Consider the following 26,590-nt stretch of genomic DNA (forward strand, 5'->3'; position numbering starts at 1 on the left):
TCCTGGGGTGTGCCTTGAGGAGCTGTAGGGTAAAGGAAAGTACCCTCAGCGGTCCTATTTTAACGGGAGCACCATTCTGAGTGCTTCACAGAGCAAAGTATGTCACCTAGGCTGCCTGGGGCCACATGGTGTAATGACTACACCAGACCACTTCTTTCCAGCCTCAAAGTTAAATCTAATCACTCAGCCCAGTATGAGATTGACAAAGGATGCAGAAGCACTAGCTGTACTGAAGTTGGGTTTTCTTGCTATTAAACATGTCCATCAGCTGCGTAAACTCCGAGTATTCTTATTCTGTCGAGTGCCTCAGCGACAGAACCGAGTCCAGCAGACATCACCGGAGGAGCCGGTCTAAGGAATTATTTCCCAGTCCGATCCACTCCGGAGCTGTGTGACACCCTCCGTCACCGTCCAGCCAGTACCTGCCCGGCTGCGCTCTGGGCGGAATCAGGATAAAATCGCCTGTCCAAAGCCACCAGGGACACGCGCGGCGAGCGGCGCCGGCCCCTGCGAGCGGGGCAGCCTTCGGGGCGGCCGCTGCCCGCGTTCCCGGTGCGGCGGGCGGAGCGGGGCCGGCCGAGCCGGGGCCGGGGCGCAGCGGGGCGGGGGCAGCGCCCACCTCTCCGGCCGTGCCCCGGCAGAGCCATGCGGGGCCCGCGGGCGGCCCTGGCGCTGCTGCTGGCGGCGGCGATCGCCCCGCGGCCGGCGCGGCCGCACCCGCAGTGCCTGGACTTCAAGCCGCCGTTCCGGCCGCCGCGGGGCCTCGCCTTCTGCCGCCGCTACTCCGACTTCGGCTGCTGCGACCCGCGCCGCGACCGCGCCCTGCTCCAGCGCTTCTACCACCTCAGCGCCAGCCTGGACGAGCGCACCTACGCCGCCTGCGCCGGGCACCTGCAGGACCTGCTCTGCCAGGTGAGACCTCCGGCGCTCCCGGAGCTCCTGCTGCGCTGGGGGGATCCCCCCGCGCAGGGTTCAGCCACACAGAGGCTTTCCAATGCGCAGGGGACATCAGCAGCCCCTGCCCGGAGCTCTGGTGTAGGCAGGGATGCTTCTGCCCCATCGCAGTGCTTTGGCCCAGGTCTGTGTGCATCTACTCAAGCAGGGCTGCATCGAGCCCGGGTATGGATGCTTTGGCCCAGACATGGGTGCACTGATCCCATGGGTGCGTTGATCCTGTGCACTGGTACAAGGACTTTGGACAGTCCAGGAAAGTGCAAGCCAGGTCGCTAATTCCCAAGGCCAGACTGGAGTACCCACCCACAGGTGCATCAGCCATGGCATCAGCACCTGGGCACAGGCATGAGTACATCAACCCACACAGGGCATCCTGTGCATCAGGGATAGCACAGCAGCGTAGGCATGTATTCCCAGGCACTGGAAGGAGTGACTGCCCAGCATCAAGTATCCCAGCAGATTTTTGTCCTTTAGCAGTTGTCTAAAAGAGGAACAGGGATGTTGCTGTTCTTTAGTTTAGGAGCAGCAGACTCTGAGATAAGTATGTGGGCAGTTACAGTTTTCAGACTCTCCTCATCCTCCCAGGGTTAGGGCACCACACCTGGTGAAGAAACCCACAGTGCACGTGGTTGCACAAATCTTGCTCCTTGTTATGACCAATTGATGGGGTCAGGTATTTTCTTTGTGTTGGATTACAGCACTTTTAGCATGTGCCAGGTGCTAATAGTCCTGGTGACAGGTGCAGAGTAATGCCTGAGGATGTGGCCTAGGAACCTCTGTGATGGCCATCCTGCACAGGGGGGAATTTTCACTCAGAGCTGATGTTCTGGGGCCAGATATGATAATGGGATGATCACAGTCTGCACAGAGCCAAGTGTCTGACTCTACCATCAGTGGAGGCCTCACATGTATGAAAATGCCCCTGAGACAGAGCAGTAGCAGCTCAGCACTGTGCAAGTGTAAACCTTAAATTAATTCACACAGCGGAGTCTTATCTGCTGTGGTCAGGATGGGATCAAAATGGCCTTTCAGAAATCCTGCTCTTAGCATTTTACTGGTACCTCTTGGGTTCTTTAAGGCATGAAGAAAAAGGCAACACTTTTCCACACCAGGTTCTAGAGAATTTACTTCTATTTCGTCTCACATCATACTGGAAGCAAAAAAACATTTGAATATATTTCTGAAACAAGCAGTGTCTTAAGAGTCCTCTCCTGCTTCTGGAAGTGTTAACTACATCTCCTGTGTTTGTCAGAAAGCCAACCACTGAAAATGTCTTCAGAAGCAGAGGAATATTTCAATGTGGAAGCAATGATTCACTGAAATGTTCTGGTGAGCTCAGTACATCACCAGCCCAGATGTGGCTACAAACCACTGCCTCTGGCTGCACAGGCATGTCATGGAAGTTCAGTCATTGCAAACAGTCTAGAACATTTTGCCTCCATTCATTGTATAAACAATTTATATCCTAGACCTGAATTAGTAAGTGTGTTACTGTGACTTAAGTCAGCATGCTTCTGTCTCTTCCTGTTCACAATTAATGATTTCTCTCAAATGTGATCAAATTATTTTGACAAATGTCTCAGTTTGTACTTATGGATTCCTGCCTTTTCTTGAATTCATAGAATAATAGAATAGTTTGATTTGGAAAGGACTAGTCCAACCTCCTCTGCAATGAACACGGACAGCTTCAACTAAATCAGGTTGCTCAACCTGTCCTTGAATGTTTCCAGGGATGGGGCATCTATCACCTCTTTTGGCAACCTGTTATAGTAGTTCACCACTCTCATTATAAACAACTTATTTCTTAAATCTAATCTATATTGATCCTCCTTCAGTTTAAAGCCATTACCTCTTGTCCTGTCACCACACTGCCTTGTAAAACGTCCCTCTTCAGTTCTCCTGTGAAAGGTGCCATAAGGTTACCTTGGAGCCTTCTCCACCGAACTGCAAGAGCAGATGCCTCACTCTGCTTCTTGGGGAACAGCTTGCTTAAAGGCTTGAGTTTCTAGATGGAGGTGGTCAAGGAAGGTCGGGGATAATGTGGAAGTTAAATGCTTTTCCGAGGAGTCCTGTTGTTTCCTCCAGGCTGATAGCAGCAGTAAATAAGACATTGTCTGCTGTGGGTGTTCTGTTAGATTCAGACTGTTGGAATCCCCCAGATAAGGAGCTGCCACTGAATTCCTGGAACAGACAGGATGCATTTGGCTAGCTTGTCTTAATGTGTCTTGTTTTGTTTTCTGATGAATTGTTTTCATAGTACAAACTTGTTCCAACCCTACTGAAGTTACTGATCATCTGCCCATTAGTTTCCTCGGTCTTTGGACCACAACATAGTTTAAAATTAATGAACAGACATCATCATTTGGAAATGACAATTTAGATCTAATATTGATCCTGAGCTCTGACTAAGGGTAGAGTTTCTTGGTATTTTGAGTTATGTGAACATGACAGGAGAATATGAAGGCAACATTTGCTTCAGAAGCAGAGAAATTCAGCATAGGGCATGAGGCTCCATCTCTTCCAGAATAAAATTTGGAAAATATTTCACGTCTTGAAAATACCCTAGGACATGCTTAGGTACTTTCAGACTAGTGATAGATCTCTGAATATCACTGCCAGTGAAATGATGCTGTAATTAGCTGTATGCCACCAGGAATGTTGTAAGGAGGGAAGAACTTGCCCACAGCTTCTATTCAGACACACCTGAGACTGTGGTGATCATCCTGAATGGCAGAGACAGGGAATCCATGTCTCTGGGCTATTTTTAATTCTGATGCTGAACCAGGGCACTGCTTTATAATGCATAAGATCACTGCTTGCTTTGAAAGAGGTTTCAGAGGATGAGGTGCACCTGAGTACTCAAGTGAGGGGCCTCCTCTTTCTGAATGGGAAACCTCCATAGGCAAGAACAGATTGAGCTCCCATCCAGCCCTCCCATCAAATTCCCTTTATGTCTCATTTCAATTTGTTTTCTAAGACCAATTTTTCAGTCATTACACGTGAATTGACAAATGCTCTGTCTCTTTCTGTCCCTGGCACACCTCGTGTAACCAAGCCGAGTGTGTTACCCAATCTGCCTGTGTAATTTCAGTGTTTTGTGTCACAAGCAATCTTCTTTTTACCACATTAATTGCTGCTCATTTGAAAGCATAATAACCTTCATTTTGCAATGAATGGCTTGACATTCCAGGAGGAAAGCTTATTGTACACTAATGATCTGTTATATGGCCTCTCAGTTTATTATGGTGTGTAATAGAAAATAAAATAAAAATTAAATATTGTGTATGTTTATCAGCTAATTTAAACAGTTCAGAATCTCAGATGCTATATGTTTTCAGCTATTGAATAGTGTTGTAATCTGCACTAAGAAATATCTCCCTATAGATCTAGAAACAGCTCTCTCTTTTTTTTTTTTAATTAAGCTGGTTTTGCTTAGTAAAAGAAGAAACAATGCCAGATAGTAATTTAAAAATACAGAGTTTATTTAAGTAGTAGTTTCTCTTCTGACCTTCGTTGCCTCAGGTATTCATTGAAATATAACTTTGAAAATAATTGAACCTCCACAGAGTCATGCTGCATTATTTGAAGAGCACTTTTGAAGTACTTTTTGGGAAGATGCATTATAACTGGAAAATATTGTGTTTATTACAAGCAAAAACCCTTGCAAAACAGAACTGAGTCACTTTGGTCAGTTTGTAATTTACAGACGGTTTTACTGGATTGCAGCTTTCTCATAAGGAAAATGTGTCTGTAGGGTTGTCATCATGGAGATTACAATGAGCTGTGTGAACTTGACCCAGTCCTTAAGTAGATTTCCAAGGCTACACCTTCCATAAACAAGGGCTGAGCTGCAGCTGCTGCCAGTGGACCTGTCCTGGATTATGGCCATTTTGTGCTCACTGTCTAAAATCCTGTAACCTCAGCATCCCTCACAGAACTTGGTGACCCATGTCATGATCATGAGATGCCTTTCATCACTCCTGGCTGGGGGTATAAATTATCTGTAAGCAAAGGCCCACCACCAAAGGTAGCTAGACCCAATCAAGGATGGTGTCCTCCCCTCCTCCTCCACTTTCACATCCCACTCCTTCCAAGCTGTAAATCACATGATGTTTGAGGTGCATGCCTGGATTATCAGATTATGAGGTATGAATGTCCAAGGCTTTGGCTCTGATGGCCTTTCCCATTCTATCATCAGTATGGAGATGCAGGGCCTGAATCTTCTCAGCTGACTCTTTGGTTTCACTTCTGTTCTGTGATGGATCTTATTATTTTATAGTTAAAGTCAGAGCATCCAAGGAAGAAAAGTCTCTTTTTCCCCAGTGCAGTCTACGAGGGTGATGTAGCAACACAAGCATCATTGCAGTTTTTAAAAAAAAGTTCTGTGGTTAGAATAAATGAGTAACAGCTTGAGGAAGTCAGCTTTCACCAGGAATATTGAAGATAACTTCCATGAGTGCTGAGAAAAAACCCCTTTCTAAGATCTTTCCCTCTGTTAATATATCTTAGAATAAACTACAACATATCTTGTAATTAAGATGAAAGATCTCCAATTAGTATCACTGCTCAGCTGTTTCAAATCTGGTCCAAGAAATGACTTGAAGCTTTTCCTCCCTCCCTCTAGGAATGCTCTCCATATGCAGCTCACTTGTATGATGCTGAAGATCCCTCCACCCCCGTGAGGACGATACCAGGACTATGCCAAGACTATTGCATGCAAGTGTGGCAGAACTGCCGCTCCATTTTCCGCTCTCTCTCTGCAGACCCAGAGTTAATTGCACTGGAAAACAACATGGCAAAGTTCTGCCGCTACCTGTCCCTGGAGGACACTGACTACTGCTTCCCACACCTGCTGGCTAACCAGAACCTTAACCAGAACCTGGGGCTGGTCACTGCTGATGCAGAGGGCTGTCTGCAGCTCTGCCTCGTGGAGGTGGCCAACGGGCTGCGCAATCCCGTGGCCATGGTGCACGCCAACGATGGCACCCACAGGTTCTTCATCGCTGAGCAGGTCGGCCTGGTGTGGACCTACCTCCCCGATGGATCCAGGCTCCAAAAGCCATTTCTGAACATCAGCGAAGCTGTGCTTACCTCACCTTGGGAAGGAGATGAGAGAGGGTTTCTGTGTATTGTCTTCCATCCTAAATTCAAATTTAATGGTAAAGTGTACGTCTACTATTCAGTTGAAGTTCGTTATGAAGAGAGGATCCGTATCAGTGAGTTCAGAATTTCTCCTGCTGACATGAATGCCTTGGACCATGGTTCTGAAAGGTATTGTTCACAAGTTTCTCTGGCAAATGAATTTAAGATCTTAGAGGGCAACTTGTGCATTTTTAAGGACTATTAATGAATGATACTTATTTAGCCAAATGTTTTTACATTCCAGAGTGCTAGCATGATAGTCCAAGTCCATGCCGAGTGTATTGAGGTGAAGAATGTGTCCTCCATGGATGAACTGCGAGTGTTCAGGGATAAAACATATACAGTTCTCAATTTTGGCATGTCAGAGGATTTAACTAAACATGGATTAAACATTATTTATAGTTAGTATTTTGAGGTTATTGTTGGGTGGGGCTTGGAGGTTTATTTGTTTGTTTTGTACTTTTGTGATTACCCTTTAAAAGACTTCTGCAAAGCATGAGTGAAATTCATTCCAAAGCCAAAAGTTTCCAAAATTAGTATAAGCAAACTGATACCAGAGCAAAGATGGATTTGTTCCCGTATTTCTTTATCTGAACCACAACTCAACTCTTTGCTATTACAAATTTAATATCAAATTAAGTAAAACACAAGTCACTGTATTATTACTGAGTGCATTGTATTTGGAAATGTCATTTGTTTGAGTCTGGTCTTGTAGTTGTTCTGCACGGGTGATGAGAGACTTGTTTGTGGAGTCGAGCTTGTAGATTTAGAACCTGTTGCAGAACTGTGTTATAGAACCACTGTTTTAAGAGACTCTTGAATACTACTAATGCTAAGATTTTTACTTCGTTATTTGGAATTTATTAGAGGCTTTCCAAACACCCAGCTGTGGATGATTCTAGCTCAAAAATGCACATAACCTAATAATAGAGAGGAGATACTGGTTTATAAAGCAATTGCAGCAATCCAGTGTAAACAGCACTGTAGATGACAGGTAAGAGGATTTACAACTTGGCACTCAGGAAAGCAAATCAGAAACCTGCAGACATTGACAGCCCATGAGCTGTCTTGTTTAAGAATCCTCAGGCTCTATGTTTGTAACAATTTCTGTGCTTACTTAGCTTATGGTTAGTACGGCTAAAGCGTAAGAAAACAAAATTGTGGTCCTATTGTGCTTGTGTAGGCACAGGTCCCACTGACTTCATCCTGAGCTGCTGCCCAAGAGGGAGCTCAGGCTGACGTGTGGTGTGCACTGCCTCGGCACAAATGTGTGTGTCTGCTTATCCTCAGATGTTCCTCAATGCATTTTGGTTTTTTCCATCTTCTTTGGGAGGCTGAGGAAGATTAATCTTTGTGTCCATACAGGATGCTCCCTCACTCCTTCTGTCAGCTGGAACCTGTGCATTCTTGCATGCTTACCTTAACACAGAGGTGCTGACATTTAGCAGGGGGTGACAATAACTCCATAGCTGGGTTCCTTCCCACAGCTCACAATAACTATCAACATTTCAGAAGGGGAAAAAAACTGTCTAAAAATGAGGTGGTGTCAGTAAATGATATAATTTACTTTCATAACTATTAAGACGCACTGCCAGCATGAAATCTGGACTTTTTTCGAAGCTGGAAATAATAAACTTCAGTTGTTATACCTAGGAACGTCCACTGCATATATTTGTGGCTTTACCATTCTATAAAATTATAATTTGTGTATTTTCCCCGTTTGCGCTATGGAAGGGATTTCAGGTGCATTAAATAAACAAATAAAATAGAGAGTTTGGGGTTAAAATTAAGGTAAATTTTGTTGGTACTGCTTTGAATAACCTTTAATAAATTCAGTTTGTTAGTGGGGCTGCTTTTAACTATTCTTTAAACTCATAAGGTCCTGAGTGTGTAATTATCATTTAGGGATTCTTCTCTCTTTAAGAATTTAACTATTTCTTCATGTTTGAAAAGTTTTATATTCGCCTTGGAAGCGCCTGGGAGGATTGTGCCAAAAGCAGTACAGATGCACAGATTGACTGAAGTCCTTTCTTTTACAATTTCCAATTGGTTATAAGCTCAGATGCATTTTCTTTAATAAATTATAGAAAAATAAAAAAAGAAGTTTAACAAGGAAGAAGACAGAATCAGAGGAAAAGTTTAAGTAATTAAAAGTATATTTTGTCATGTGATTTCTCAGACTTTCCATATTACACAATTTGGTGTTTCTGTAATCTGGAAAATATGTTGAAACCATTTAAGGTTAGAAAATCAGCTGTGCCCAAGAAAAATTCAGTAACATGGATATAGAGGAATTTGTATCAAAACCAATCTGTAGCTGCTTCCATCTGTCAAGAGCTCATTGTCGTGACATTGCTCTACCCTTTGCATAGTGCTTGTGCAGTAGGTTATTGCTTCTTCCCTATTTTCACTCAGGATAATTCTTGAAATAGAAGAACCTGCTTCCAACCACAATGGAGGAGAGCTGCTCTTTGGAGATGATGGGTATCTCTATATCTTCACTGGAGACGGAGGCATGGCTGGGGATCCTTTTGGCACGTTTGGAAATGCCCAGAACAAGTAAGAGTGGATCCACCCCTAGGGCAGCTCCAGGGTGTGGGAAATCAATGCCAGCCACGTGAAGGCTATTTGGGGGCAAATGCAATTACCTTGAAATGGTTCTTTTTTCAGAGCTATTCAAAGACTTGTCTTTTCTAAAACAGAAAGAATGAAACCCTAGGCTTCCCAAACCGCCTCCCTCTCTGATTTTTTGCCAAAGTGCCGTCTTATTTTTATATTTTTTTCATTTCTTCTCCCAATTCAGGTCAGCCCTGCTGGGCAAAGTGCTGCGGATCGACGTGAACAACAACGACAGGGGGCCCCTGTACCGAATCCCTCCTGACAACCCCTTTGTGAGCGACCCCACGGCTCGCCCCGAGGTCTACGCCTACGGAGTGAGGAACATGTGGCGCTGCTCCTTCGACAGGGGGGACCCCCGCACCAAGGAAGGCAAGGGGCGGCTCTTCTGTGGAGATGTGGGGCAGAATAAATACGAAGAAGTCGACATCGTCGAGAAAGGGAAAAATTACGGCTGGAGGGCGAGGGAAGGGTTCAGCTGTTACGATAAAAAACTTTGCACCAATTCTTCCTTGGGTAAGTAGATGTGCTGTCATTTTTAATTCCTGCCTTCAAAGCCTGGCTGCTTGGTGGTAAACACACCTTTTTGAGATGTAAACCTCTGCTGCCTCTGTCTAGAAGGGAACTGGCTCACGCATAAATACTGAAAGTACAAATGTTACCGTTTCTGAGTTAGGAGGAAAGTGAAACGTGCTAGCTGTTGTTTTTCTAGGTGATTGATGTTGTTAGTGAAATTACTTAGTGATTCTGTGGTTTAGAGGGACAATTTCATCTTTGCCACATAAAATAAGCTTTTGTGCAAGAGCAAGAAAAACTTGGAGGAATTGTATTTTTCTCCATAACTGAGAAGTAGTATCCTTATTTTAAAAAAAGAGAGAAAAACATTGACTGATCAACCATTATGCATGTTGCGTGCTTTGCAGGTAGCTGAATGTATGGTGTATTTTTGCTTCTTTTAGCTATGCCACAAAGGAAAACCTCATTTTATTTTCATTTCTTTAAACTATTCAAAACTGGATTGAGGATGTTTGCTGGCTGGCTAAATTCCAGTGAACATGTGAAGTCAGAACATATTGAATTGCAAGGGCTTATGTGGACCGTATCTTGTGCTAGAACCTCTTCTCAGAGATTCAGAGGGGCAGTGGATTGGGCTTGCACTGATTTGCATTAGCTGATATTCTGGTTCTTTTCTATGTGCTGTGTGTTTAGTATTTTCCTAATAGTAACTCAGTGTAAATTCTTTCCTTTTATTAACTTCACTATGAGTATGAGAGTGATTAAGTATTTTTTATAAAAATGTCAAGAGCAAGGAGCAGATTTTTGCACTCCCTGTGCTGAAGCAGTTGTTCAAGTTCATTTATTGCTCTCCTGTGTGACAGAATGCTCCACATGAGCATTCATGGCAGACACTTTACTGAGGTCTCTGGGGATTCAGAGCAATTTTTGATGACTTTAGAGACCCTTTGTTAGAACAGTGAAATGTCACAGCCCCTTTAGAATGATAAGTACAGCTGAAGTGTAGAAAACACCTGCTTTAGACAAAATTCCCCTGGTGCAAATTCCTTGCTGGCAGAGCTGCTGCGTTTGCAACATCTGCTACGTGGGCAGGGAGAAAGGCTGTGAGGATGAGGAGGAAAGAGTACCAGGAGTCCCAAAAGAAAGGGGAGGAAGCACCTAATGGAGACCCCCAAAATCAGGACATCTCTCTCCGTTTTACATTTGTTTTATAATTTAACTTATATTTCACAATGAATATGCCAGTACTACATCATTCATGCCTGTGCCATCCCATAAATATTTGATGGCCCTTTCGAGTTGCTTCTCCATCTCAGAGGAACAGAAGCTATTTGTGCTGACATCTGACATATCTTTTCATCAGTGCCTACAGTCTGGAGTCACCCATTTCTTTTTTTCCTTTTACCACCTAAACAAAGCTTCACTGGGCAAACATTTCCCACATGGGTGCAGTGACTCTAGGAGTAACCTGTGAATTTGTAGCTAAACCAGACGAGGTCTGTAGAAATGTGCCAGAAGTGGCGCTAACAGAGATGGATTGTAGTGGGAGGAGAAGGGATCAGGAGAGTGCTGAGGTTTCTTGGTGAGGAGCAGGGCGATCAAATGTGATTCTGAAACGGTGAAAATCAAACTATATCCAGCTCCATTGGCAATTAATTTAAATAGAAGATGCACCAGGGAACTTGATTGTACTCTGCCAGACTCAGAACAATCTAGATAAAGAGCTATTCTGCAGCATGTGCAAAACAAGTCACAGATCTTTTCTGCCCTACAGACGATGTGCTTCCGATTTACGCTTACCCACACAAAATGGGGAAATCTGTTACAGGAGGCTACGTCTATCGAGGTTGTGAGTCTCCAAACCTGAATGGCCTGTACATATTTGGTGATTTTATGAGTGGGTAAGTAAACGCTTAGGGCACTCACCTTAGGAAGTTGTACCCCCAGACAAAATCCCTCCCTCAAAATAACCTGATAGCCCTTCAACCCTCCCCTCTTGTTTTTCCGTGTGCTTGTGTTGTCCTTGAAAGACAAGGGGTTACAGGGTGTGTAATACATTTGGGTCAATATTAACAGTCTTTCACTCTTCAGAGAAGCTGCAGTTCCTACTTCAGCTAGTGTGAATAGGAAGCATTAAATATCCTTTCAGGCGTCCATGCTAATATTCATAGATCATCTGGGTCAGGTTGTAGAAGTTGTTCTTTTGCCTTGCAGACGCCTGATGTCTTTGAAGGAGGATCATGCTACTGGACAGTGGCAGTACAGTGAAATCTGCATGGGGACAGGACAAACGTGCATGTTCCCCGGGCTTATCAATAACTATTATCAATACATCATCTCCTTTGCTGAAGATGAAGCAGGTAATCTTGTAACTTTATATCACACTGAAAGGTGTGTTTCTGGTTTCTCTTCAGAATAAAACACCAGAGAAGGGATCAGAGAGGAATCCTGGCAGGCAGCGGGTAGTGGGGAGGCACAGCACAAGTTTTTAAAATGCCAGATTCCCAGCATCCCCCAAATATCAAACCAAAGTTACAATGCTAATTTTGAGGTCTGTGTGCCATGCACTGCCTGCAGTGGGAGTTGGAGAGTCAGTTGCCTTGGGACTGAGTCTGCTGTGCTGGACGTGCTGCTGCCCACACACATTCCTTCTGGAAAACAGGAAGCAGAGGGGGCAAGTAGAGGAAAACAAACCTTAGAAAAGAAACCTGATTCTTCAGAGTGCCATGCTGTGGGGAATGCAAGCCCTGGGAGCCTGAGGAGCTGATACCCAAGGGAGAGCAAGTCTGTGTTCTTGTCTAGTCAAGAAGGCTGCAGGCATTATTAATGGATACAGGGAAGCAGATGTCATGAACAGCAATTATATATCTGCTCACCCTGGGCTGGGGTACTTGTACCTCTACAGGTGAAGCAGAACGAAAGCTTATGTTATATCTTGAATGAGGCATCAGCAAAAGAATCTTAAGTCCATCTTTTATAAGTGCCAGTTGAGATTTTGCCTTGTGTAGGACTGAAGGATACAGTCTCTGGAGCTTTGCTGTGTTTTCATGACTGGAGACATTTTGCTTTCTAGAAGGGAGCTGCTGGATTTGAAGAGGAGGAAATAGAGAGTCCTGGGGTGAAAGCTGGTGGTGTCTCCTGTTGTTGGTACAAGAGTGCTGCAGAATGTGCAGCCCATGCAGCCCATGGCTGTCAGAGGATGAGCCCTGTGATGTGTGCTTTATGTGCAACTCAGCAATGCAGGACTGTGCTCTGTCCTGTTCCTGGGAGGTCTTGGCTCATGATCACAAGCACCTGCTTCCAGAATGCCTCAGCTTTTAAACATCTGTTTTTTCCTGCAGATTATGTCAAGTTTGGATGTTGCTCAAATCATATAAATGCAAATTTAATCATGTGAATGCAAATCGTCCAAGTTAAGTAATAGCTTGAAAATTTGACTCTTTTTTTAGAGTTAAATTCCATTTTCTTTAATGGTTAATATTCATGGAATTTAGAGCTATTTCACAGTGCTGTAGTGAGAAGGATATCTTACCCTATAATCAAATAACTTAGTTCAAATCAGCTTTATGCCAAGTGCAATATCAAGCTGTTGACTGCAGTCCTTGCTCATGCATATGAGGATGATCTCCTTCATCCTGTGCTTGTCAACAGAGTCTGCACAAAGCAGGGGTTAAATGCTGCCACCTTTTTGCCCTATGCTGTGCTTTTTGGGCTGGAGTTTCTTTTCAGAGGTAGTTAATTGCCTTGTTTTTGCTTTATAGTAATGGAAAGAAATCTGTTGATAACAGTGTAGTGAGGTTGCTTTATCTGCTGTGACCAGTCTTCTCTTGCACCTTTTTAGTGTGCTCATTTTTTAAATTTAAATCTCATTTTTTACAAGTTTGCCACAGAGTTTATTTTAACAGGGTTTCCTTCACAGAAGCATTTAAGTTTTGGGGCTGTTGCTCTGATGAATGTTAATCTACCTGATGCAGTGGGTGTGTGTAAATGTCATGGGGAGATTTCTATTTTTGGCTCATTGCACAGCCATTATAAAGCCCCCAGCCCCATCCCTGGCCAGCAGAACATGACAGAGACACCCTGGGCACTGTGTCTGTAGGTGACATGTGTGGCCTGTGTGCTTCATGGCTTGAGCATCCAAACTCCTGCCAGTTAACTTCCAGGGAAGAGGGGCAGGATGGAAAACACACATCATCACAAAACTCAGTGTCAGGTGTTTCCCATCCTCATTTGGGCCAAGGCTGCCTCCAGCCTGTCATTAACGAAGCTCACCAGAAAAAGGAGGAAACCAGCCAGGGATAGCCAAAGGTTTCTGCCCTGGTATTATCTGGAGGAACTCAGCCCAAGGCAACACAGGAGAGCACGTAGGAGGATGGAGGCTCAGCCTCAGCTGCCACCAACTGTCTACACAATCGTTTGCTCATACTGACCTCTGTTCTTCCACCTGGATTACCCACAGAACACCCAAGAAAATCTGTCTTATTCACTAAGCAAGTCTCTATTGCCTGTTTTTCTATTTTCTCTCTCTTTTTTTTTTAAATACTGCAAATATATTTTTTCTCTCTGATCCTTTTTGTTGCACTACTGAAGCACTTGAGCTCTCAAAAGAGAGCCAGAGATACTGTTTATTCCAATCTCCCCTGCACAACAGGAGAAGAAGGATAGAGATGCAGTTAAGAGAAAATAAGTCAAATAAATGGTGATGGACATTGTTTGGTTGAAGGTCAAGCCATGCACATGTGACCTGACAGAGTTGTGATGAATCAAATGCCTTTTGTGTGAGATATGTCTCACTCTGTGAGTGTGCTAGAGAAAGCAAAAGCAAAATCTTGTTCTCCTGTAATTCACACCAAAGGAATACTTCATCCAAATGAACAGAAGACAGTGAACTTTCTTAATTTCCTCTCTTTTCATTTTAACAAAAGTAATTCAGGGTTTGACTGTTTTACATTAGAGAAGTCAAAGGACATGGATCATAATGAGATAACAAGGAAGGTCTGGGCAGATGAACCTGCAGTGGAAATTTGTAAATGACAATTTGTAAAAGCTGCCACTCACTAAGAGTGTTTTATGTCAATGGACTGCAGATGAGGTCTCTGATACCATGATACCAAGTTAATGCCTTTGTGCTGTACAGGACAGAAACTCCATAGAACAGTTTTTATGGGTGTGTCTGCTTTTTTTTTTTTTTCTTTTTTTTTTACCAGGGGAATTGTACTTCCTTTCTACTGGTGTACCAAGTGCCACAGCTCCCCATGGAGTGGTGTACAAAGTGGTAGACACCTCCAGGTATGAGATGTTCTTGTTGCAAGGCCTGGTGATGGTGCAGTGAGTGCTGGAGTGGATGTGATGGTGTGGGTGGGATGTGTAATGCTGTGATCAGTGATGTTGGCTGACTAATAAATTCTTCTCCCATGCTGAGCCCTCCTGAGTTCCTTCCCGTTAAGGAACATCTGGAGTAACCCACTGTGGGTCTGCTTTGCTCCTGCAGTCATGGGGGTCTACACTGCCTGGTGCCAAATTTTTATGGGGCCTGTTGGTGTTATGTGAGTTTGGAGATTTCCTGAATGCTAAAGGAGTATTTTATGTGTGGCTTGTCTTTCTTAGGCAAAGTTTCTCTAGATTCCTGCCCAAAAGGAGACAGTTTTTCTCAAGGTGTTTGTTCTGTGTTCATCTCCATCCCTTTTTTAATCTTCCACAAGAGCCCTGTGCCTCCAGGCCACTGCAGCCAAAGCAGGACCAGTGTGACCTGCAGTGCTTTCTTGGGCAAACCAGACATGAATACCAAAAAGTGCATTCTTCTTAGTGTTTCAAAGAGCAATATGGATTGGACAAGAAAACAGGACCATCTTTACACCTCCTGTATTCCATGTGCCTGTATCTGAGACTGGGCAAGGCAGGGAATAGCTGTGTTTTATGGGAAGACTTACAGCTGTTTTTTCCATCTTCCTGTTTTTAAAGTGTTACTATTATTGGCTAAACACCAAGCTACTTTCAGCCAGAAATGGAGAGTGAGATTTTTGTAGCTTTTCTTTTTTTTATGGATTAAATTTACAGCTTTAGCTATCTGAGAATTTTGAACTGAACCACTTGTCTAGTTTTATGTTGAAGCCAGTCCCCAAAGTTAAAAAGCCCCTAGATCTGTCATGTGTTTCCCCCAACTCTCCTCTGTCGGGAGCATTTTCCATTATCTAATGCAACAGAAGAGTTCCTGTAAACTATGTATTAAGAAGCTGGTATTACGCAACCTTTGCAAAAATAAAGAAAGCAGGAGTCAAATACAAGCAGTAAGTTTAAGTTTAAAAAAAGGGTTTGTTCATGTTCAGAATGCCAAAACAAGTAATTGGAAAATTCATAAAAGTCAGGAACATCCTTGTGTAGACAGTCGAGAGAGAAGCTCTCTGCGTTCCACAGAAATGCAAATGCAAACAAGCCTAATTGCACAGGAGTTATACCTTCCGAATGCAAGCATCATGCATTTTTGAACCAATTTGGAAACCCCTGAAGAAGTCTGAGGATTACCAAGACAGCTGCCATAGGAGAAAGTGGTGATGAACTGGATATGACTTCCCAGAAGTGAGCTACGTCTCTGTGGCAAACAAATTGTGTCAAAATAAAGCACCATACTAAGAAAAAGCCTCTGGAGGAGACACTTAGAGTTCTTTTCTGAAACTAATGCATTTTTGGCATGACATTTATTTGGGCTTTCTGTGTGAATAATAGTGTGTTATTTTGCTTCCGTGAAAACAGTCTGAAATCTTGCATACACATGACCTTTGTGTCAGATGTTCAACATATACTGTCTAGTTTTGTAATTTTTATTTTCAGTTTGATTAATCTCTTTCTGTAGTGCTTGAACCTGCCAATGTTTTATTTCCTTAATGGCTTCAATAGTGGCAACTGAAAACAGAGAGAGGACTCCACTGCCTTGTGAATATTTGGACTTTCATCAATTGTGATCTGTGATTCTTTAGTTATGTTTTCTACTGTAAGAGATTAGTTGCATCATATAAACAGACTTTTATTTTTTTCCCAATAAGAATAATATTCTTAGAAAAACAATGGGAAGCAAAGTGTTGCAATGCCAGAGGAAAGGAATTAATTGTGCACTGTATGTGTCCCTGTCTTTCAAGGACAGCACCACCAGGAAAATGCCAAGTTGAGCCATCACCGGTGAAAGTCAAAAGCAAGCGCATCCCCTTTGTGCCAAAGGAGAGTAAGTGTAACTCTTGCTGTTTATTATTGGTTCTTGTTAGCTGGCAGTAGATACAAACTCCAGACTTAAACATCTCTCCACATGTGTGGAGACTACCCAGAACTTCACTCTTCAGAGTATCCTCAAAATTAAATCTTTCCAGATGTTTTGGATCTGAAGAGTTGGTTCAAGTAAGTCCTGCAGTATTTCGCCTTTCCTAGCCGTGTGAAATTTACTTTGTAGTTTCTGACCCTGTTAATTTTCCCTTTTTCATGCTACCCATTTCATTACCACAAACATTGTTTCCCTGTAACTCTTCCTGTCCAGAGACCCGGTGCTCAATGGTGCTTTTCAGTGACAAGTGATTTCTTGCAGTGGCTTCAGGTAGTGGAAAGGATATGATAGGTAAAGGGTTGGAAAGTAGCTCATTGAGCAAGATGAGGGCTGAGTCATTGTTAGTTGAAAGTGAGAAAATATGGGATGAGAAAATGCTCCCAAAAGAATCTGTGATCACACACTGAGGTGAGCTCTTGGCTTACCCAAGCCCTCCAGGGCCTTTTGATTACTTCGTGCTGCGTGAAGTATTGTACTGCTAAAGCTGGAGTAGTCAGTGGTGGAGCTGAATCTGCAGCAAGCCAAGTATTATTTATGTGAGATACAAAAACCTAAACACAATATTAGGATCTGAAAAGTAGACTAGGCAGTATCACAGTTCTTTTCCCCTGTGCATTTAATTTACACATGTAAGTACCTAGGCAGTACCCCAGCAAATTGCTTTCCAAATCAGTATAGTCCATGAACTTTGTCACAAGCTAATGTTACTGCAGGAACTCTGAAGTCTAAAGGATACTTTTATTAAATTTTTAATTACATTAATCACATTACATTGCATTTGAGTTACTAACAGTTCCTATGGTTTTGGCTTCAGAGAATAATGGGGGCACTCAGCACCTTGCAACATTGAGTCTTTAAGGTGGAACAAATTCTAAGGCTAATTATTGACTGCTGACATGCCTGATCACTCAGTATCTTCAGAGACATTCTCCTTTTCTAGCTGTGCAGGCAGCTTCCAAATATTAGTAACTTGGTTCATGTTCAACCATTTTTGTCTGATTCTGCTTATGCATTATTCTCTATGCAAGTCCAAAGTTCAGATTTTTAAAGTATACATATAACTAAATCCTTTGGGCTTGTTTACAAGGTAGTTTTTGTCATAAATTAAAACTTAGAAAGGGTGGGAGAGATTCTACTAAGTGTCTCAAGAACAACACTCTCTTTTTGGTGAAAAATAAGCATGACCATTTTGATTCAGAAGCATGCAAACAAGGATGTGTAGCTGTAAATATTTATTGTTTTGGTTAGTATTCAGTCTGAATGTAACAGAATCACCAGGGCATGTGCCTTGTATTAGCTATGAGTGCATTTTTTGAAGTGTATTTAATAAACAGTTTAATAAAGAGTATTATATAATGACAACTTGATCCAATGAGGTGAAAAGCACTCCCAGGTGACCATTAGCTTTCATACAGTCCTACATAGTATTCAATCAGCCCCAGGGTTTTCAAGTGCTTTGCCAGACCAGGCTCCTGCAAATGAGCTGTGCACAGGTAAGGCCTGCAAATCGGTTTCTTGCCTTGAGAACCACAGCTTTCAAAGAAAGGAAATATTTTCATGTCATGAACACAATTCCTTTTCAAAGAGCATTCTTTGGAAAAACATGGACCAGTGCAAGGGTTTGTCTTTTGGGGACAATAGATACTAAGCACAAATAAGACAGTGATATTTTTCCTTGTCTCTGTACTACAAAGCAAATGATGAATGAGAATGCATAAATCTGGGATATAACTCAAAGTCATGATGTCTTTGCAAATGTCTGTGACACTGTCCTAGCTCTGTTGAATGTTAGTCCATGAAATTCTGAATTGCTTCCTTCTGGCAAACTAAAACTTATTTTTAAGCTAAAAATAAAGCACATGTGAATAAGCAAGTCCAGTAACACCTGGAAACTGTGACAGCAAAGAATTTTCATCTCTTCAGAGTTCAAGGCTCCTTTTTTTTTTTTTTCATAAGGAAGAACAAACCCAACCCCAGATCCTGTTTTATGTGTTGTCCTGGCAACTCCGTTCCTCTTGCACATTCCAGTTGCCAGAGAGAATTGATTTTGAATGTTCCCGATTTCAGCTCCTCTGAATAAAGCATCTGGCCCAGTGGGGAGGCCACGCTCTCCTCTGGTAATGATCCAATCCTTAGTAATGAAGAGAAGAGCAGAAATAGTGCCTGTCTGTAAAACGCTTTGGATGTGGCGAAGAGCTCCTCTCCTGAATGTGAAACTCCAGAACCTACAGCTACCCTTTAAGGGCCAGGTTTATTTGCCAATAAACCACTTGGAGCTTCCTTTTTGGGAGAGGCTCAGTGTTGGCATTCAGCCCTTCAGTCCTCTCTGCTAACTACCAGCAGCCGACATTTTTCTCTGAGGAAATACCGGCTCGCTAAGAGCGTTGCTGCTTATCAACAGGATCAATTAGGCGCATTCCAAGAAATTAGTTAAATAAGTCAAAAATCAGCACTGGTTTTGTACAGTTGTCCTCAACCCAGAGAGTGACAGGCTCATGGTTTTCTGGCTTTCCCCCAACAGAGTTTATTATGAAAGAACCAACAGCACATCCGCGGCTGAAGAGCACGACACCGAGGGGAGGCGACCCCGAGCCCCAAACCCCGCGCCCGCCGGCAGTGGATGGGGCGGGCAGAGCCCCGGGGGACCGGAGCAGGACGGCCAGCACGGCAGGGCCCGGCGGCAGAGCCCCAGGGCCGGGCAGGGGGGCAGAGGAGAGCGGGCAGCGCAGGAGGAAGAAGCCGCCCAGCGATGGGGCGGTGCGGCTGATGCGGCGGGGCCGGCGCGGCCGCGCCCGCGGCAGGGTGGAGGTGTTCATCCACGGCCAGTGGGGCACGGTGTGCGACGATGGCTGGGGCTTGCCTGCCGCCGCCGTGGTGTGCCGCCAGCTTGGCTTCCCCTACGCCGTGCGGGCCGCCAAGAAGGCAGAGTTTGGGCAAGGGACCTCCCTCCGCATTCTCCTGGATGATGTGCAGTGCTCCGGGCAGGAGAGGACGCTGCTGGAGTGCTCCCATGCCGATATCGGCACGCACAACTGCTCGCACGAGGAGGATGCTGGCGTGGTGTGCAGCCGGGAGGAGGTGACACACGGGTGACTGGAGAGCTGGGAGAGGCAGCCGAGGGACTTGGAGCACATCCCTTTCTTGCCCAGCCCTCTAAACCAGCTGCAGTATTGAGGAGGGTGTGCCTTGCCTTGAGGATGCTGCATCTGTTCAGAGTAATCTTATGTTTTCTTCATGTTCGTCCCATGCATCTGCCTCAGAGGGGGAAAAAAAGTAAAACGAAGCACTGAACTGAGTATGTTGTGGACAGGGGTTGCATTTCTATGGTTTTTGGGATTTTTTTTGTAATAAGAAATCTCCAAGCATCAGCCTTTATAGATCAAAAAAGAGATGCATCCTATTGCCCTTTCCCATTTCAAAATACAAAATTCTTCAGCTGTGTTTCACAATGTTTTGCCAAAAGATAAATTCCCAAATGACTGTGTTTAATTCTTACAGAAGCATTTGCATTGTTTGCCTTGCTGTGCCACCTGCAGCTCTGAGGTTTCTAAGGACGTGCCTTTCTAAACCTGTGCCTTTCTTTGCATATCACAGAACTATATATTTTTCTAAACTTTTCACTTACTAGCTTAAAGGAAAATTATTTTTCTGTAATGTTTTTATTGGTATTAACCTATTGGTCATCAAGAATAAGCAAAACCAGATGATTTAGAAGAAATCATAGTATGCTGCATGAAAAATATTTCTGCAGTTTACATTAGCCTAAGTGAAAAGAAAATCTAACCCCTTTTACGTGAACAAGATTGAAAATCTATCCCCTTTTTAGATGAACGGGATCATTATCGAGTTTAGCTCTGAGGATATTTTCTCTACTTCCCCGCACTTTATGAAGACACATGTTTTTTCATTCAGTTTTTCACAGGTGTGAAGGACTAGACAAGAGGTAATGCACTGAGGCAATAATCCTGTAATATTTACCCCTTTTTAGAGGATATTAAAAAAAAAGCAACTCTATTTTGTCTGAAATATTTTTCACCTGAGTGGTGATGGGAGACACATGTTGTCTTATGAAAGCATTTGGCCTGGTTATTTGTTTTCCCTGGTGTAATCAGGATAGGTTTTGTCTTGCTGCTCAAACAAGAACATGAGAAAGACAAAAAAAACCCCAAAACCCTAAAAAACTTCAAATGTAAAATGACCAGTGTGTCTAGAAATATTCACAAGCAAAACCTTGCATCTAAAGCTCTTACTGGGGATATTTATTTTAACACAATTTCAAGCTGACGGTATCTTCTTAAGTCTGAAACTTGTATAGGGTAAATTAACCTGTTTTAAATATTTTTCCTGAACTTTCTGATAAATTCTCATTAAATTGTTTTTGGTATTAAAGAACACCTTCAATACACAAAACCAGATGATCCAAAGTATTTTCCCCTACTTCTTATGAAGTATAAAGGGGAAACAGATGTATAAAGTGCCTTTTGAGAAGTACTACTCTCATTTCGTTTGAAAACCTACAAATGCCATCACACGCCAGACTGTTACCAGGCCTTTCCCATTGCAGTGAAGTTGCAAACTCATTTGTTTCAAGCACAGAAATTCACTTCGGGCACATCAAAACCTTCAGGGAACAGGAGAGTCCTTTGTAAATTCTTTTGTTAAAAGAGTTGGAACCTATTGAGCTGGCAGGACTAAAGGGCTGGAAGAAAATGGAAGGTTCAGATACAATCTCTCTTTTCCTGAATTCCTCTTCCAGTTCTTTTGGTTCATTGGCTAGATTTCAGCTCCCTCTGTCTGGGAGATTTTAAGGAGAATCTTGGTCATAGTTATACTTCAAAACTTCTAGGTAGAAAAAAAGATCTGCACAATAAAAATTACCCTAAAGGAATTGAGGTGATTCCAGGATGTCTGCCACAGATGAATTAGGCAGGAATTTCACCATCATAGTCTAACTATTAAGTATTCATTTTCTAATTTAACTATTAGTTACCCTGCACCTTCATTTGTCCATTTGAACATCCTGAGAAGAAGCAGAGGCCACGTACATCTCGGATATTGCTGGTGGGGACTTGCACCAGCCCCGGCTGGCAGGCAGGGTGACACACAGACTCTGGTGGCAGCCAGAGGCACAGGAGAGCCAGCCCCCAGGGAGCAGCTGTGGGTGAGAGCGAGCTGTGCCTGGCACAGAGCCCTGCACCCCCCGTGTTTGCTGGTGCTGCTATGCAGGTGCTGCCAACTCCACAGGGAAATATTTATCAGCAGAGAAAGAGACAAGACTTGTAAGTACAGGGTTTTTTCCCTCTTATGCTTTCTCCCAGCCTACACTGAGTGGGGAAGGTGTTCAAATAGTATCAAGCCAGCTCAGCACACATGATTGTGTGCCTGCCAGCTCAGTACGTTGCTATGATGCTGGGGAGGTATTTCAGACCATTGTGGTCCCTTCCGAGCTTAAAATATATCTGTTCTAAGTCCTAGTATCTGTCAATCTATTTCACTGGTATTTAAATTATGAGCCTGTACTATTTAAAGCACACAAGTATACATCCATTTAAATACCTGCTATCTCATCTGTTGATATCATTTTTTAGAGCAGGATGTCACACCAATTAAGCATCAGATAAACTAATAAGCCCTGCTGCTACACTTGAACACGACAGTATACTTCCTGGATGCTACTTCAGGATAAATCTTAAAATAGCCCACAGTGCAACCAGACTTCCTCATGTACTCTGTGGCAGTCCCAAACTTTTGTCTAGTAGCAATATGGTTTATTGCCTTGTCTCCTGATTCAAGTCTGTGACTGAGACTGGAGCACCTGCATTTTTCCTGACATATCTTTCCTTAAGTTAGCACAGCTGTATCACATAGAGGACCCAGCATATCTCTAAGGGAACAGAGTAAACTCAGCATTTCCATGTCTTTTTCTCTACCTCTAAGGCAGAGTAGCTCTGCCCAGAGCTCAGGATCTTTTACTTATGTCCCTGTGGTGCCCAGCATTCAACTTGAGCACTGCCACACTGTGTTGCAGTCTACAGTATAGACATTACCTTCATTTGAACTTACCATACTCTTTCCAAAAAAATCAAATAGATAACTCTTCCCAACATATATAGGAATGATCTGTAGAGGTTGCCCAAGCAGTGGAGGAAAGTGAGATAGGTAGGGTGCTGTATCAGGGGTTCTCACTCAAATGCTGGCAAAACCCTCCTGGGAGCTGAGCCCTGGCTGGAGCCATGAGGATCCATGTGGATGTCCATGAGGATATCCTCCGTGTCAGGGAAATTTCAGCTCTGCCCAGGTCAGGCTACAGGGTATGAACAGCATGAGGCACAATGTATCACATTAATAAGCGCAGGCATGACTCAAGTTCGGAAAGCTAAGTGGTGGCACTGTAGGTGACACTGGCACAGGGTGCAAAGATGAGCTTGGGGCCCCAGCTTCACATGCTGCCATCGTGTTTGTCTTGCCTTCAGTGTCTCACCAGTTAGACCCTTGTGTTGGGATTTATGATGGCCAAGGGAGAACAGCAGGTCTTGAACGCCTGCCCTGCCCCAGAGCCCAAACCCAGCAAAACACTCCCAGGGCTGTGCCCAGCTCAGCCTGTCTCTCCCTTCCCGGGTTACCACTGGTAGGGCTATGTGGGACAGTCCCCAGCACAAACTCGTCCCTCTGTCAGAGAGCTCAGCCTGTCGCTGTTCGGGTGTGGTCAACAAAGGAATTCAGAGGCACAAAGGAGTAAAACAGTCACAAGGTATCAATATCAAAGTCTACTTTCGTCTTGGAAACATGCCAGTAGTCCTCTCTAAAGGTCAGCTTGGCAAGAGAGATGCACTGGTCCCCTTAGATAGTTTCTGACATAAACAAACATTTTTCTACATGAAAAGAGATGTAAGTATCTTTTGGTAACTACTAACTGTATTTCCAAATGTAAGCTTTAAGAAAGCATATTTTTTTTCCTCTGTAAACCAACAAAACATGCAACCCATTTGATGTACGTTCATACCTTGCTGTCTCGTACATGACTTTCCCAAGGTTCTCATGTCTAGGGCACAGGTGCAGATATAGAACTGCCTCAAGCAATGTTTCAATGTTGTCAGAAAAACAACTATGATGGAAATGGCAAGCATTCCTTTACAATAATGTGGTAAATAGGGATGCTATTTTTAACAAAACAAAACAAAACAATGTCTGTAGTGCTCAGTCAGTTATACAAGTATCACATCAAGTAGTTAGTTCCTCAGGGGCATTAGCTGTTGGCAACAACTAAACCCTTAGACTGTTTCTGTTATTATTAACATCTTGCCATTTACTTGTCCACTCCATGCTGGAAAATTTTATTGACTGACAATGATCAGGATCTCAATATGTAAGGGCTGGGGGACAACTGGCTCAGGGTGTAAATCACTGCAAAGATCTGTGTTTGGCAATGCTGGGTAAGTAACACCTAATCCACTGCAGATTTTCTTTTGACTCATAGGGCATGATCTGTGGCTAGAGGCCTGGTTTTAGGTCAGCTCATTTATCATTATTAACTTGTTATGAGAGTTTTCCTGTCCACGTCTGCCGTGGTAAATTCTGAGTGACAAGGACGCCCAGCCCTCTGGCTATTTGTGTGCTGCTGAAGGCATTTCCCAGCACAAGAGCTGCCTATGCTCTGCCTTCTCTTTGCTGTCCTCACTTACAACTTAAACAATGCTGCACCTTCAGAGAGAGAATAGAATGTTTTCCAACATAGATAGCCATGCAAAGCCAAGCAAAAGAGAGCAGGACCAGCCGTATATCTCACCAGCTTTTCAAATTCACCGTGGAACTTCAGCTGTTAACAGTTCCCAGTTCTCTGCTCCTCTGATGGGCTCCTAGATCTCTGTGTGTGCAGGCTGGCAGGATGTCCACGCGGTGGCACTTCAGTCCCCAGCAGCAAGGGGACATGCAGGAAAGCTCAGCCCAGCCCAGCTCAGCCCAGCCCAGCCTTGCTCCATCCTCCCAGCGCAGCGTGCGGCTCCCGGGCAGATCATAAACACAGGAGTGTCTTGGGATCACGTCTTTCACTCAAGGGTATAGAAACACGTTAGAATACAAACAAAGGGTTGTATTAAAGTTTGCTGGAACGCGAAAGTTTTTATTGAAGTTCATCTTTAAAGCATAAAAATTAAGGTAATTCCTGCAGCGTACCCAGGCTGAATACTTATTGGAGTTATCAGCTGATAATTATATTTGCCTGAGAAGCCTAATTTTGAGAGTTTACCTGATTTACTCAGGAGCTAGAACTGTATCACATAGCCTCTCTTTCCCATCAAAATGTGTAAAATACGAAACATTTTATCACCTTCCAGTGAGCTGCTCACAAACAAGGCGCAAGCAGGAATTTTTCACAGGAATTATTCTGAGACTGATTCCAAATGCAGGAATGGAGGTTGTGATTGAAATGCAGTGATTGAAAGGCTGCTTGACTAAGGGCAGGATGGGAAGAAAGGAGGATGCAGCAGATAGTTTGCATACCTTCTTGGTTTTATTGAGCAATTTGAGGTTTTGCTCTTCCTGTCAGAAATCTCCAGAGTGCAGAGGTCCTGCTGAGGCCAGTGATGGTTCCTGGTGCCATCCTCCATCGCTTTCCCTGGCTTCTTGTGAGCCAGCTTACTTACTTAGCTCCCACAACAGCTTGTTGCCATGAGTTCCCCTATTTAACAATTTGTTGGGAAAAATGTATTCCTCTTTTACACCTGCTGTTGGATCATTTCAGTGGCACCTCCTTGTTCCTGAATTATGCAAAGTAATGACTCGGTTTGTCCCTATTTATCTCTAGACAACTGCTGTTTTTCCAGACACCTGTCATAACCTCCCTCACTCATCTTTTTTCCAGTTTAAGGCTTAACCTGTTCTGGTAGCTGAGCTGGTAGGAAGACTGCATGAGGTATTCCCACATGGTGAGTGTGCCCCAGGTTTATCCAGGTCTCCATCTGCCAGTACATTCAGGCACCTTGTTTTACCTGCTCTCCCATTTCTAATCACTGTCAATGCTCTGCTTGCTTCTTTCATCTGTACTGAGCATTAAGGTGAAGTTGCTAAATAAGTACCACCACTAAATATACATAACTGGTTTGCATGTATATGGGTATGTATACACATATTTTGTCTTCCCCCATGCATTACTTTTCATTCATCAGAAACTAATTTCCACATTTTTATGGCTTGCTCCCTTGTGTCCTGCAATCCTTATGCAATTTGTGTGAGTATTAGATTGCTTGTTTTGAATAAAACAGTATCAGCTCATACTCCTGTGTCCGGATGAGAAATGAGCATGTTGTATAACACAGTGCTCAAAGCAGATTGCTCTAAAAACCTTCACCTGCTGATTCCCACCAGCATCAACAGCACATTTCCATTGTCTCTTCTAATTTAAACAGTTAAAAGTAAACAAAAAGCCTCTGCCTTCCTTGTCTTGGGACACTTGGTTTGTCTAGGAGCCTTCAGAGATGAGCTTTATTAAAAACACTTTTGTAAACAAACATAGGAAGGTGCAGCATCCTTCCTGACCTCCTCATGCACCTGTGCAAAGCATCATCTCCACCCAGGAAAGCATATATCCATACACACACACACACACATATATATATGTGTGTATCTGTCATAGAATAGTTTTGGTTGAAAGGCACCATAAAGATCACCTAGTTCCACCCTCATCCCCTGCCATGGTCAGGGACACACTTTACACTAGACCAGGTTGCTCAAAGCCCCATTCAACCTGGTCTTGAAGACTTGCAGGGACAGGGCATCCACAACTCCTCTGGAACACCTGTTCCAGTGCCTCACTATCCTCACAGTAAAGAATTTATTCCTAATATCTAATCTAGATCTATGTTCTTTAAGTTCAAAGCCCTTTCCCCTTGTTATATGTGACAAGTCCCTCTCCTGCTCTCTTGCAGTCCCTGCAAAAAAGTCTATCCGGAACCTTCTTATTCTCCAGGCTGAACAGCTCCGACTGTCTCAGCCTGTCCTCGTATGAAGGATGCTCCAGCACTATGAGCATCTCGGTGTGCCGCTCTGGGCCCTCCG

The 26,590-nt window shown here is 43.6% G+C and overlaps 1 protein-coding gene and 1 long non-coding RNA gene across 2 annotated transcripts; one reads left to right on the forward strand and one right to left on the reverse strand.

Moving 5' to 3' along the window:
* The first annotated feature begins 645 nt into the window (after positions 1-645).
* HHIPL1 (HHIP like 1) lies at positions 646-20,947 on the forward strand. The gene is made up of 9 exons (XM_014872013.2): positions 646-912; positions 5,579-6,225; positions 8,512-8,655; positions 8,900-9,228; positions 11,003-11,129; positions 11,443-11,588; positions 14,436-14,517; positions 16,362-16,444; positions 19,059-20,947. The coding sequence occupies exons 1-9, from the start codon at positions 646-648 to the stop codon at positions 19,628-19,630; spliced, it is 2,397 nt and encodes a 798-aa protein (XP_014727499.1). The 3' UTR covers positions 19,631-20,947.
* LOC148223423 (uncharacterized) lies at positions 19,390-26,575 on the reverse strand. The gene is made up of 2 exons (XR_015804232.1): positions 24,324-26,575; positions 19,390-19,788 (listed from the first exon to the last, which is right to left on the reverse strand). It is a non-coding gene; the product is annotated as an uncharacterized LOC148223423 (long non-coding RNA).
* Positions 26,576-26,590: the final 15 nt, after the last annotated feature.

Source organism: Sturnus vulgaris, chromosome 6 (genome assembly GCF_052056855.1).
Source record: "Sturnus vulgaris isolate bStuVul1 chromosome 6, bStuVul1.hap1, whole genome shotgun sequence".
NCBI lineage: Eukaryota > Metazoa > Chordata > Aves > Passeriformes > Sturnidae > Sturnus > Sturnus vulgaris.

Coding starts and splice junctions, on each gene's coding strand:
- HHIPL1 (XM_014872013.2), top strand. CDS start 646: ATGCGGGGCCCGCGGGCGGCCCTGGCGCTGCTGCTGGCGGCGGCGATC. Junction 8,656..8,899: donor TTTGGAAATGCCCAGAACAA/GTAAGAGTGGAT, acceptor CTCCCAATTCAG/GTCAGCCCTGCTGGGCAAAG. Junction 11,589..14,435: donor CTTTGCTGAAGATGAAGCAG/GTAATCTTGTAA, acceptor TTTTTTTACCAG/GGGAATTGTACTTCCTTTCT.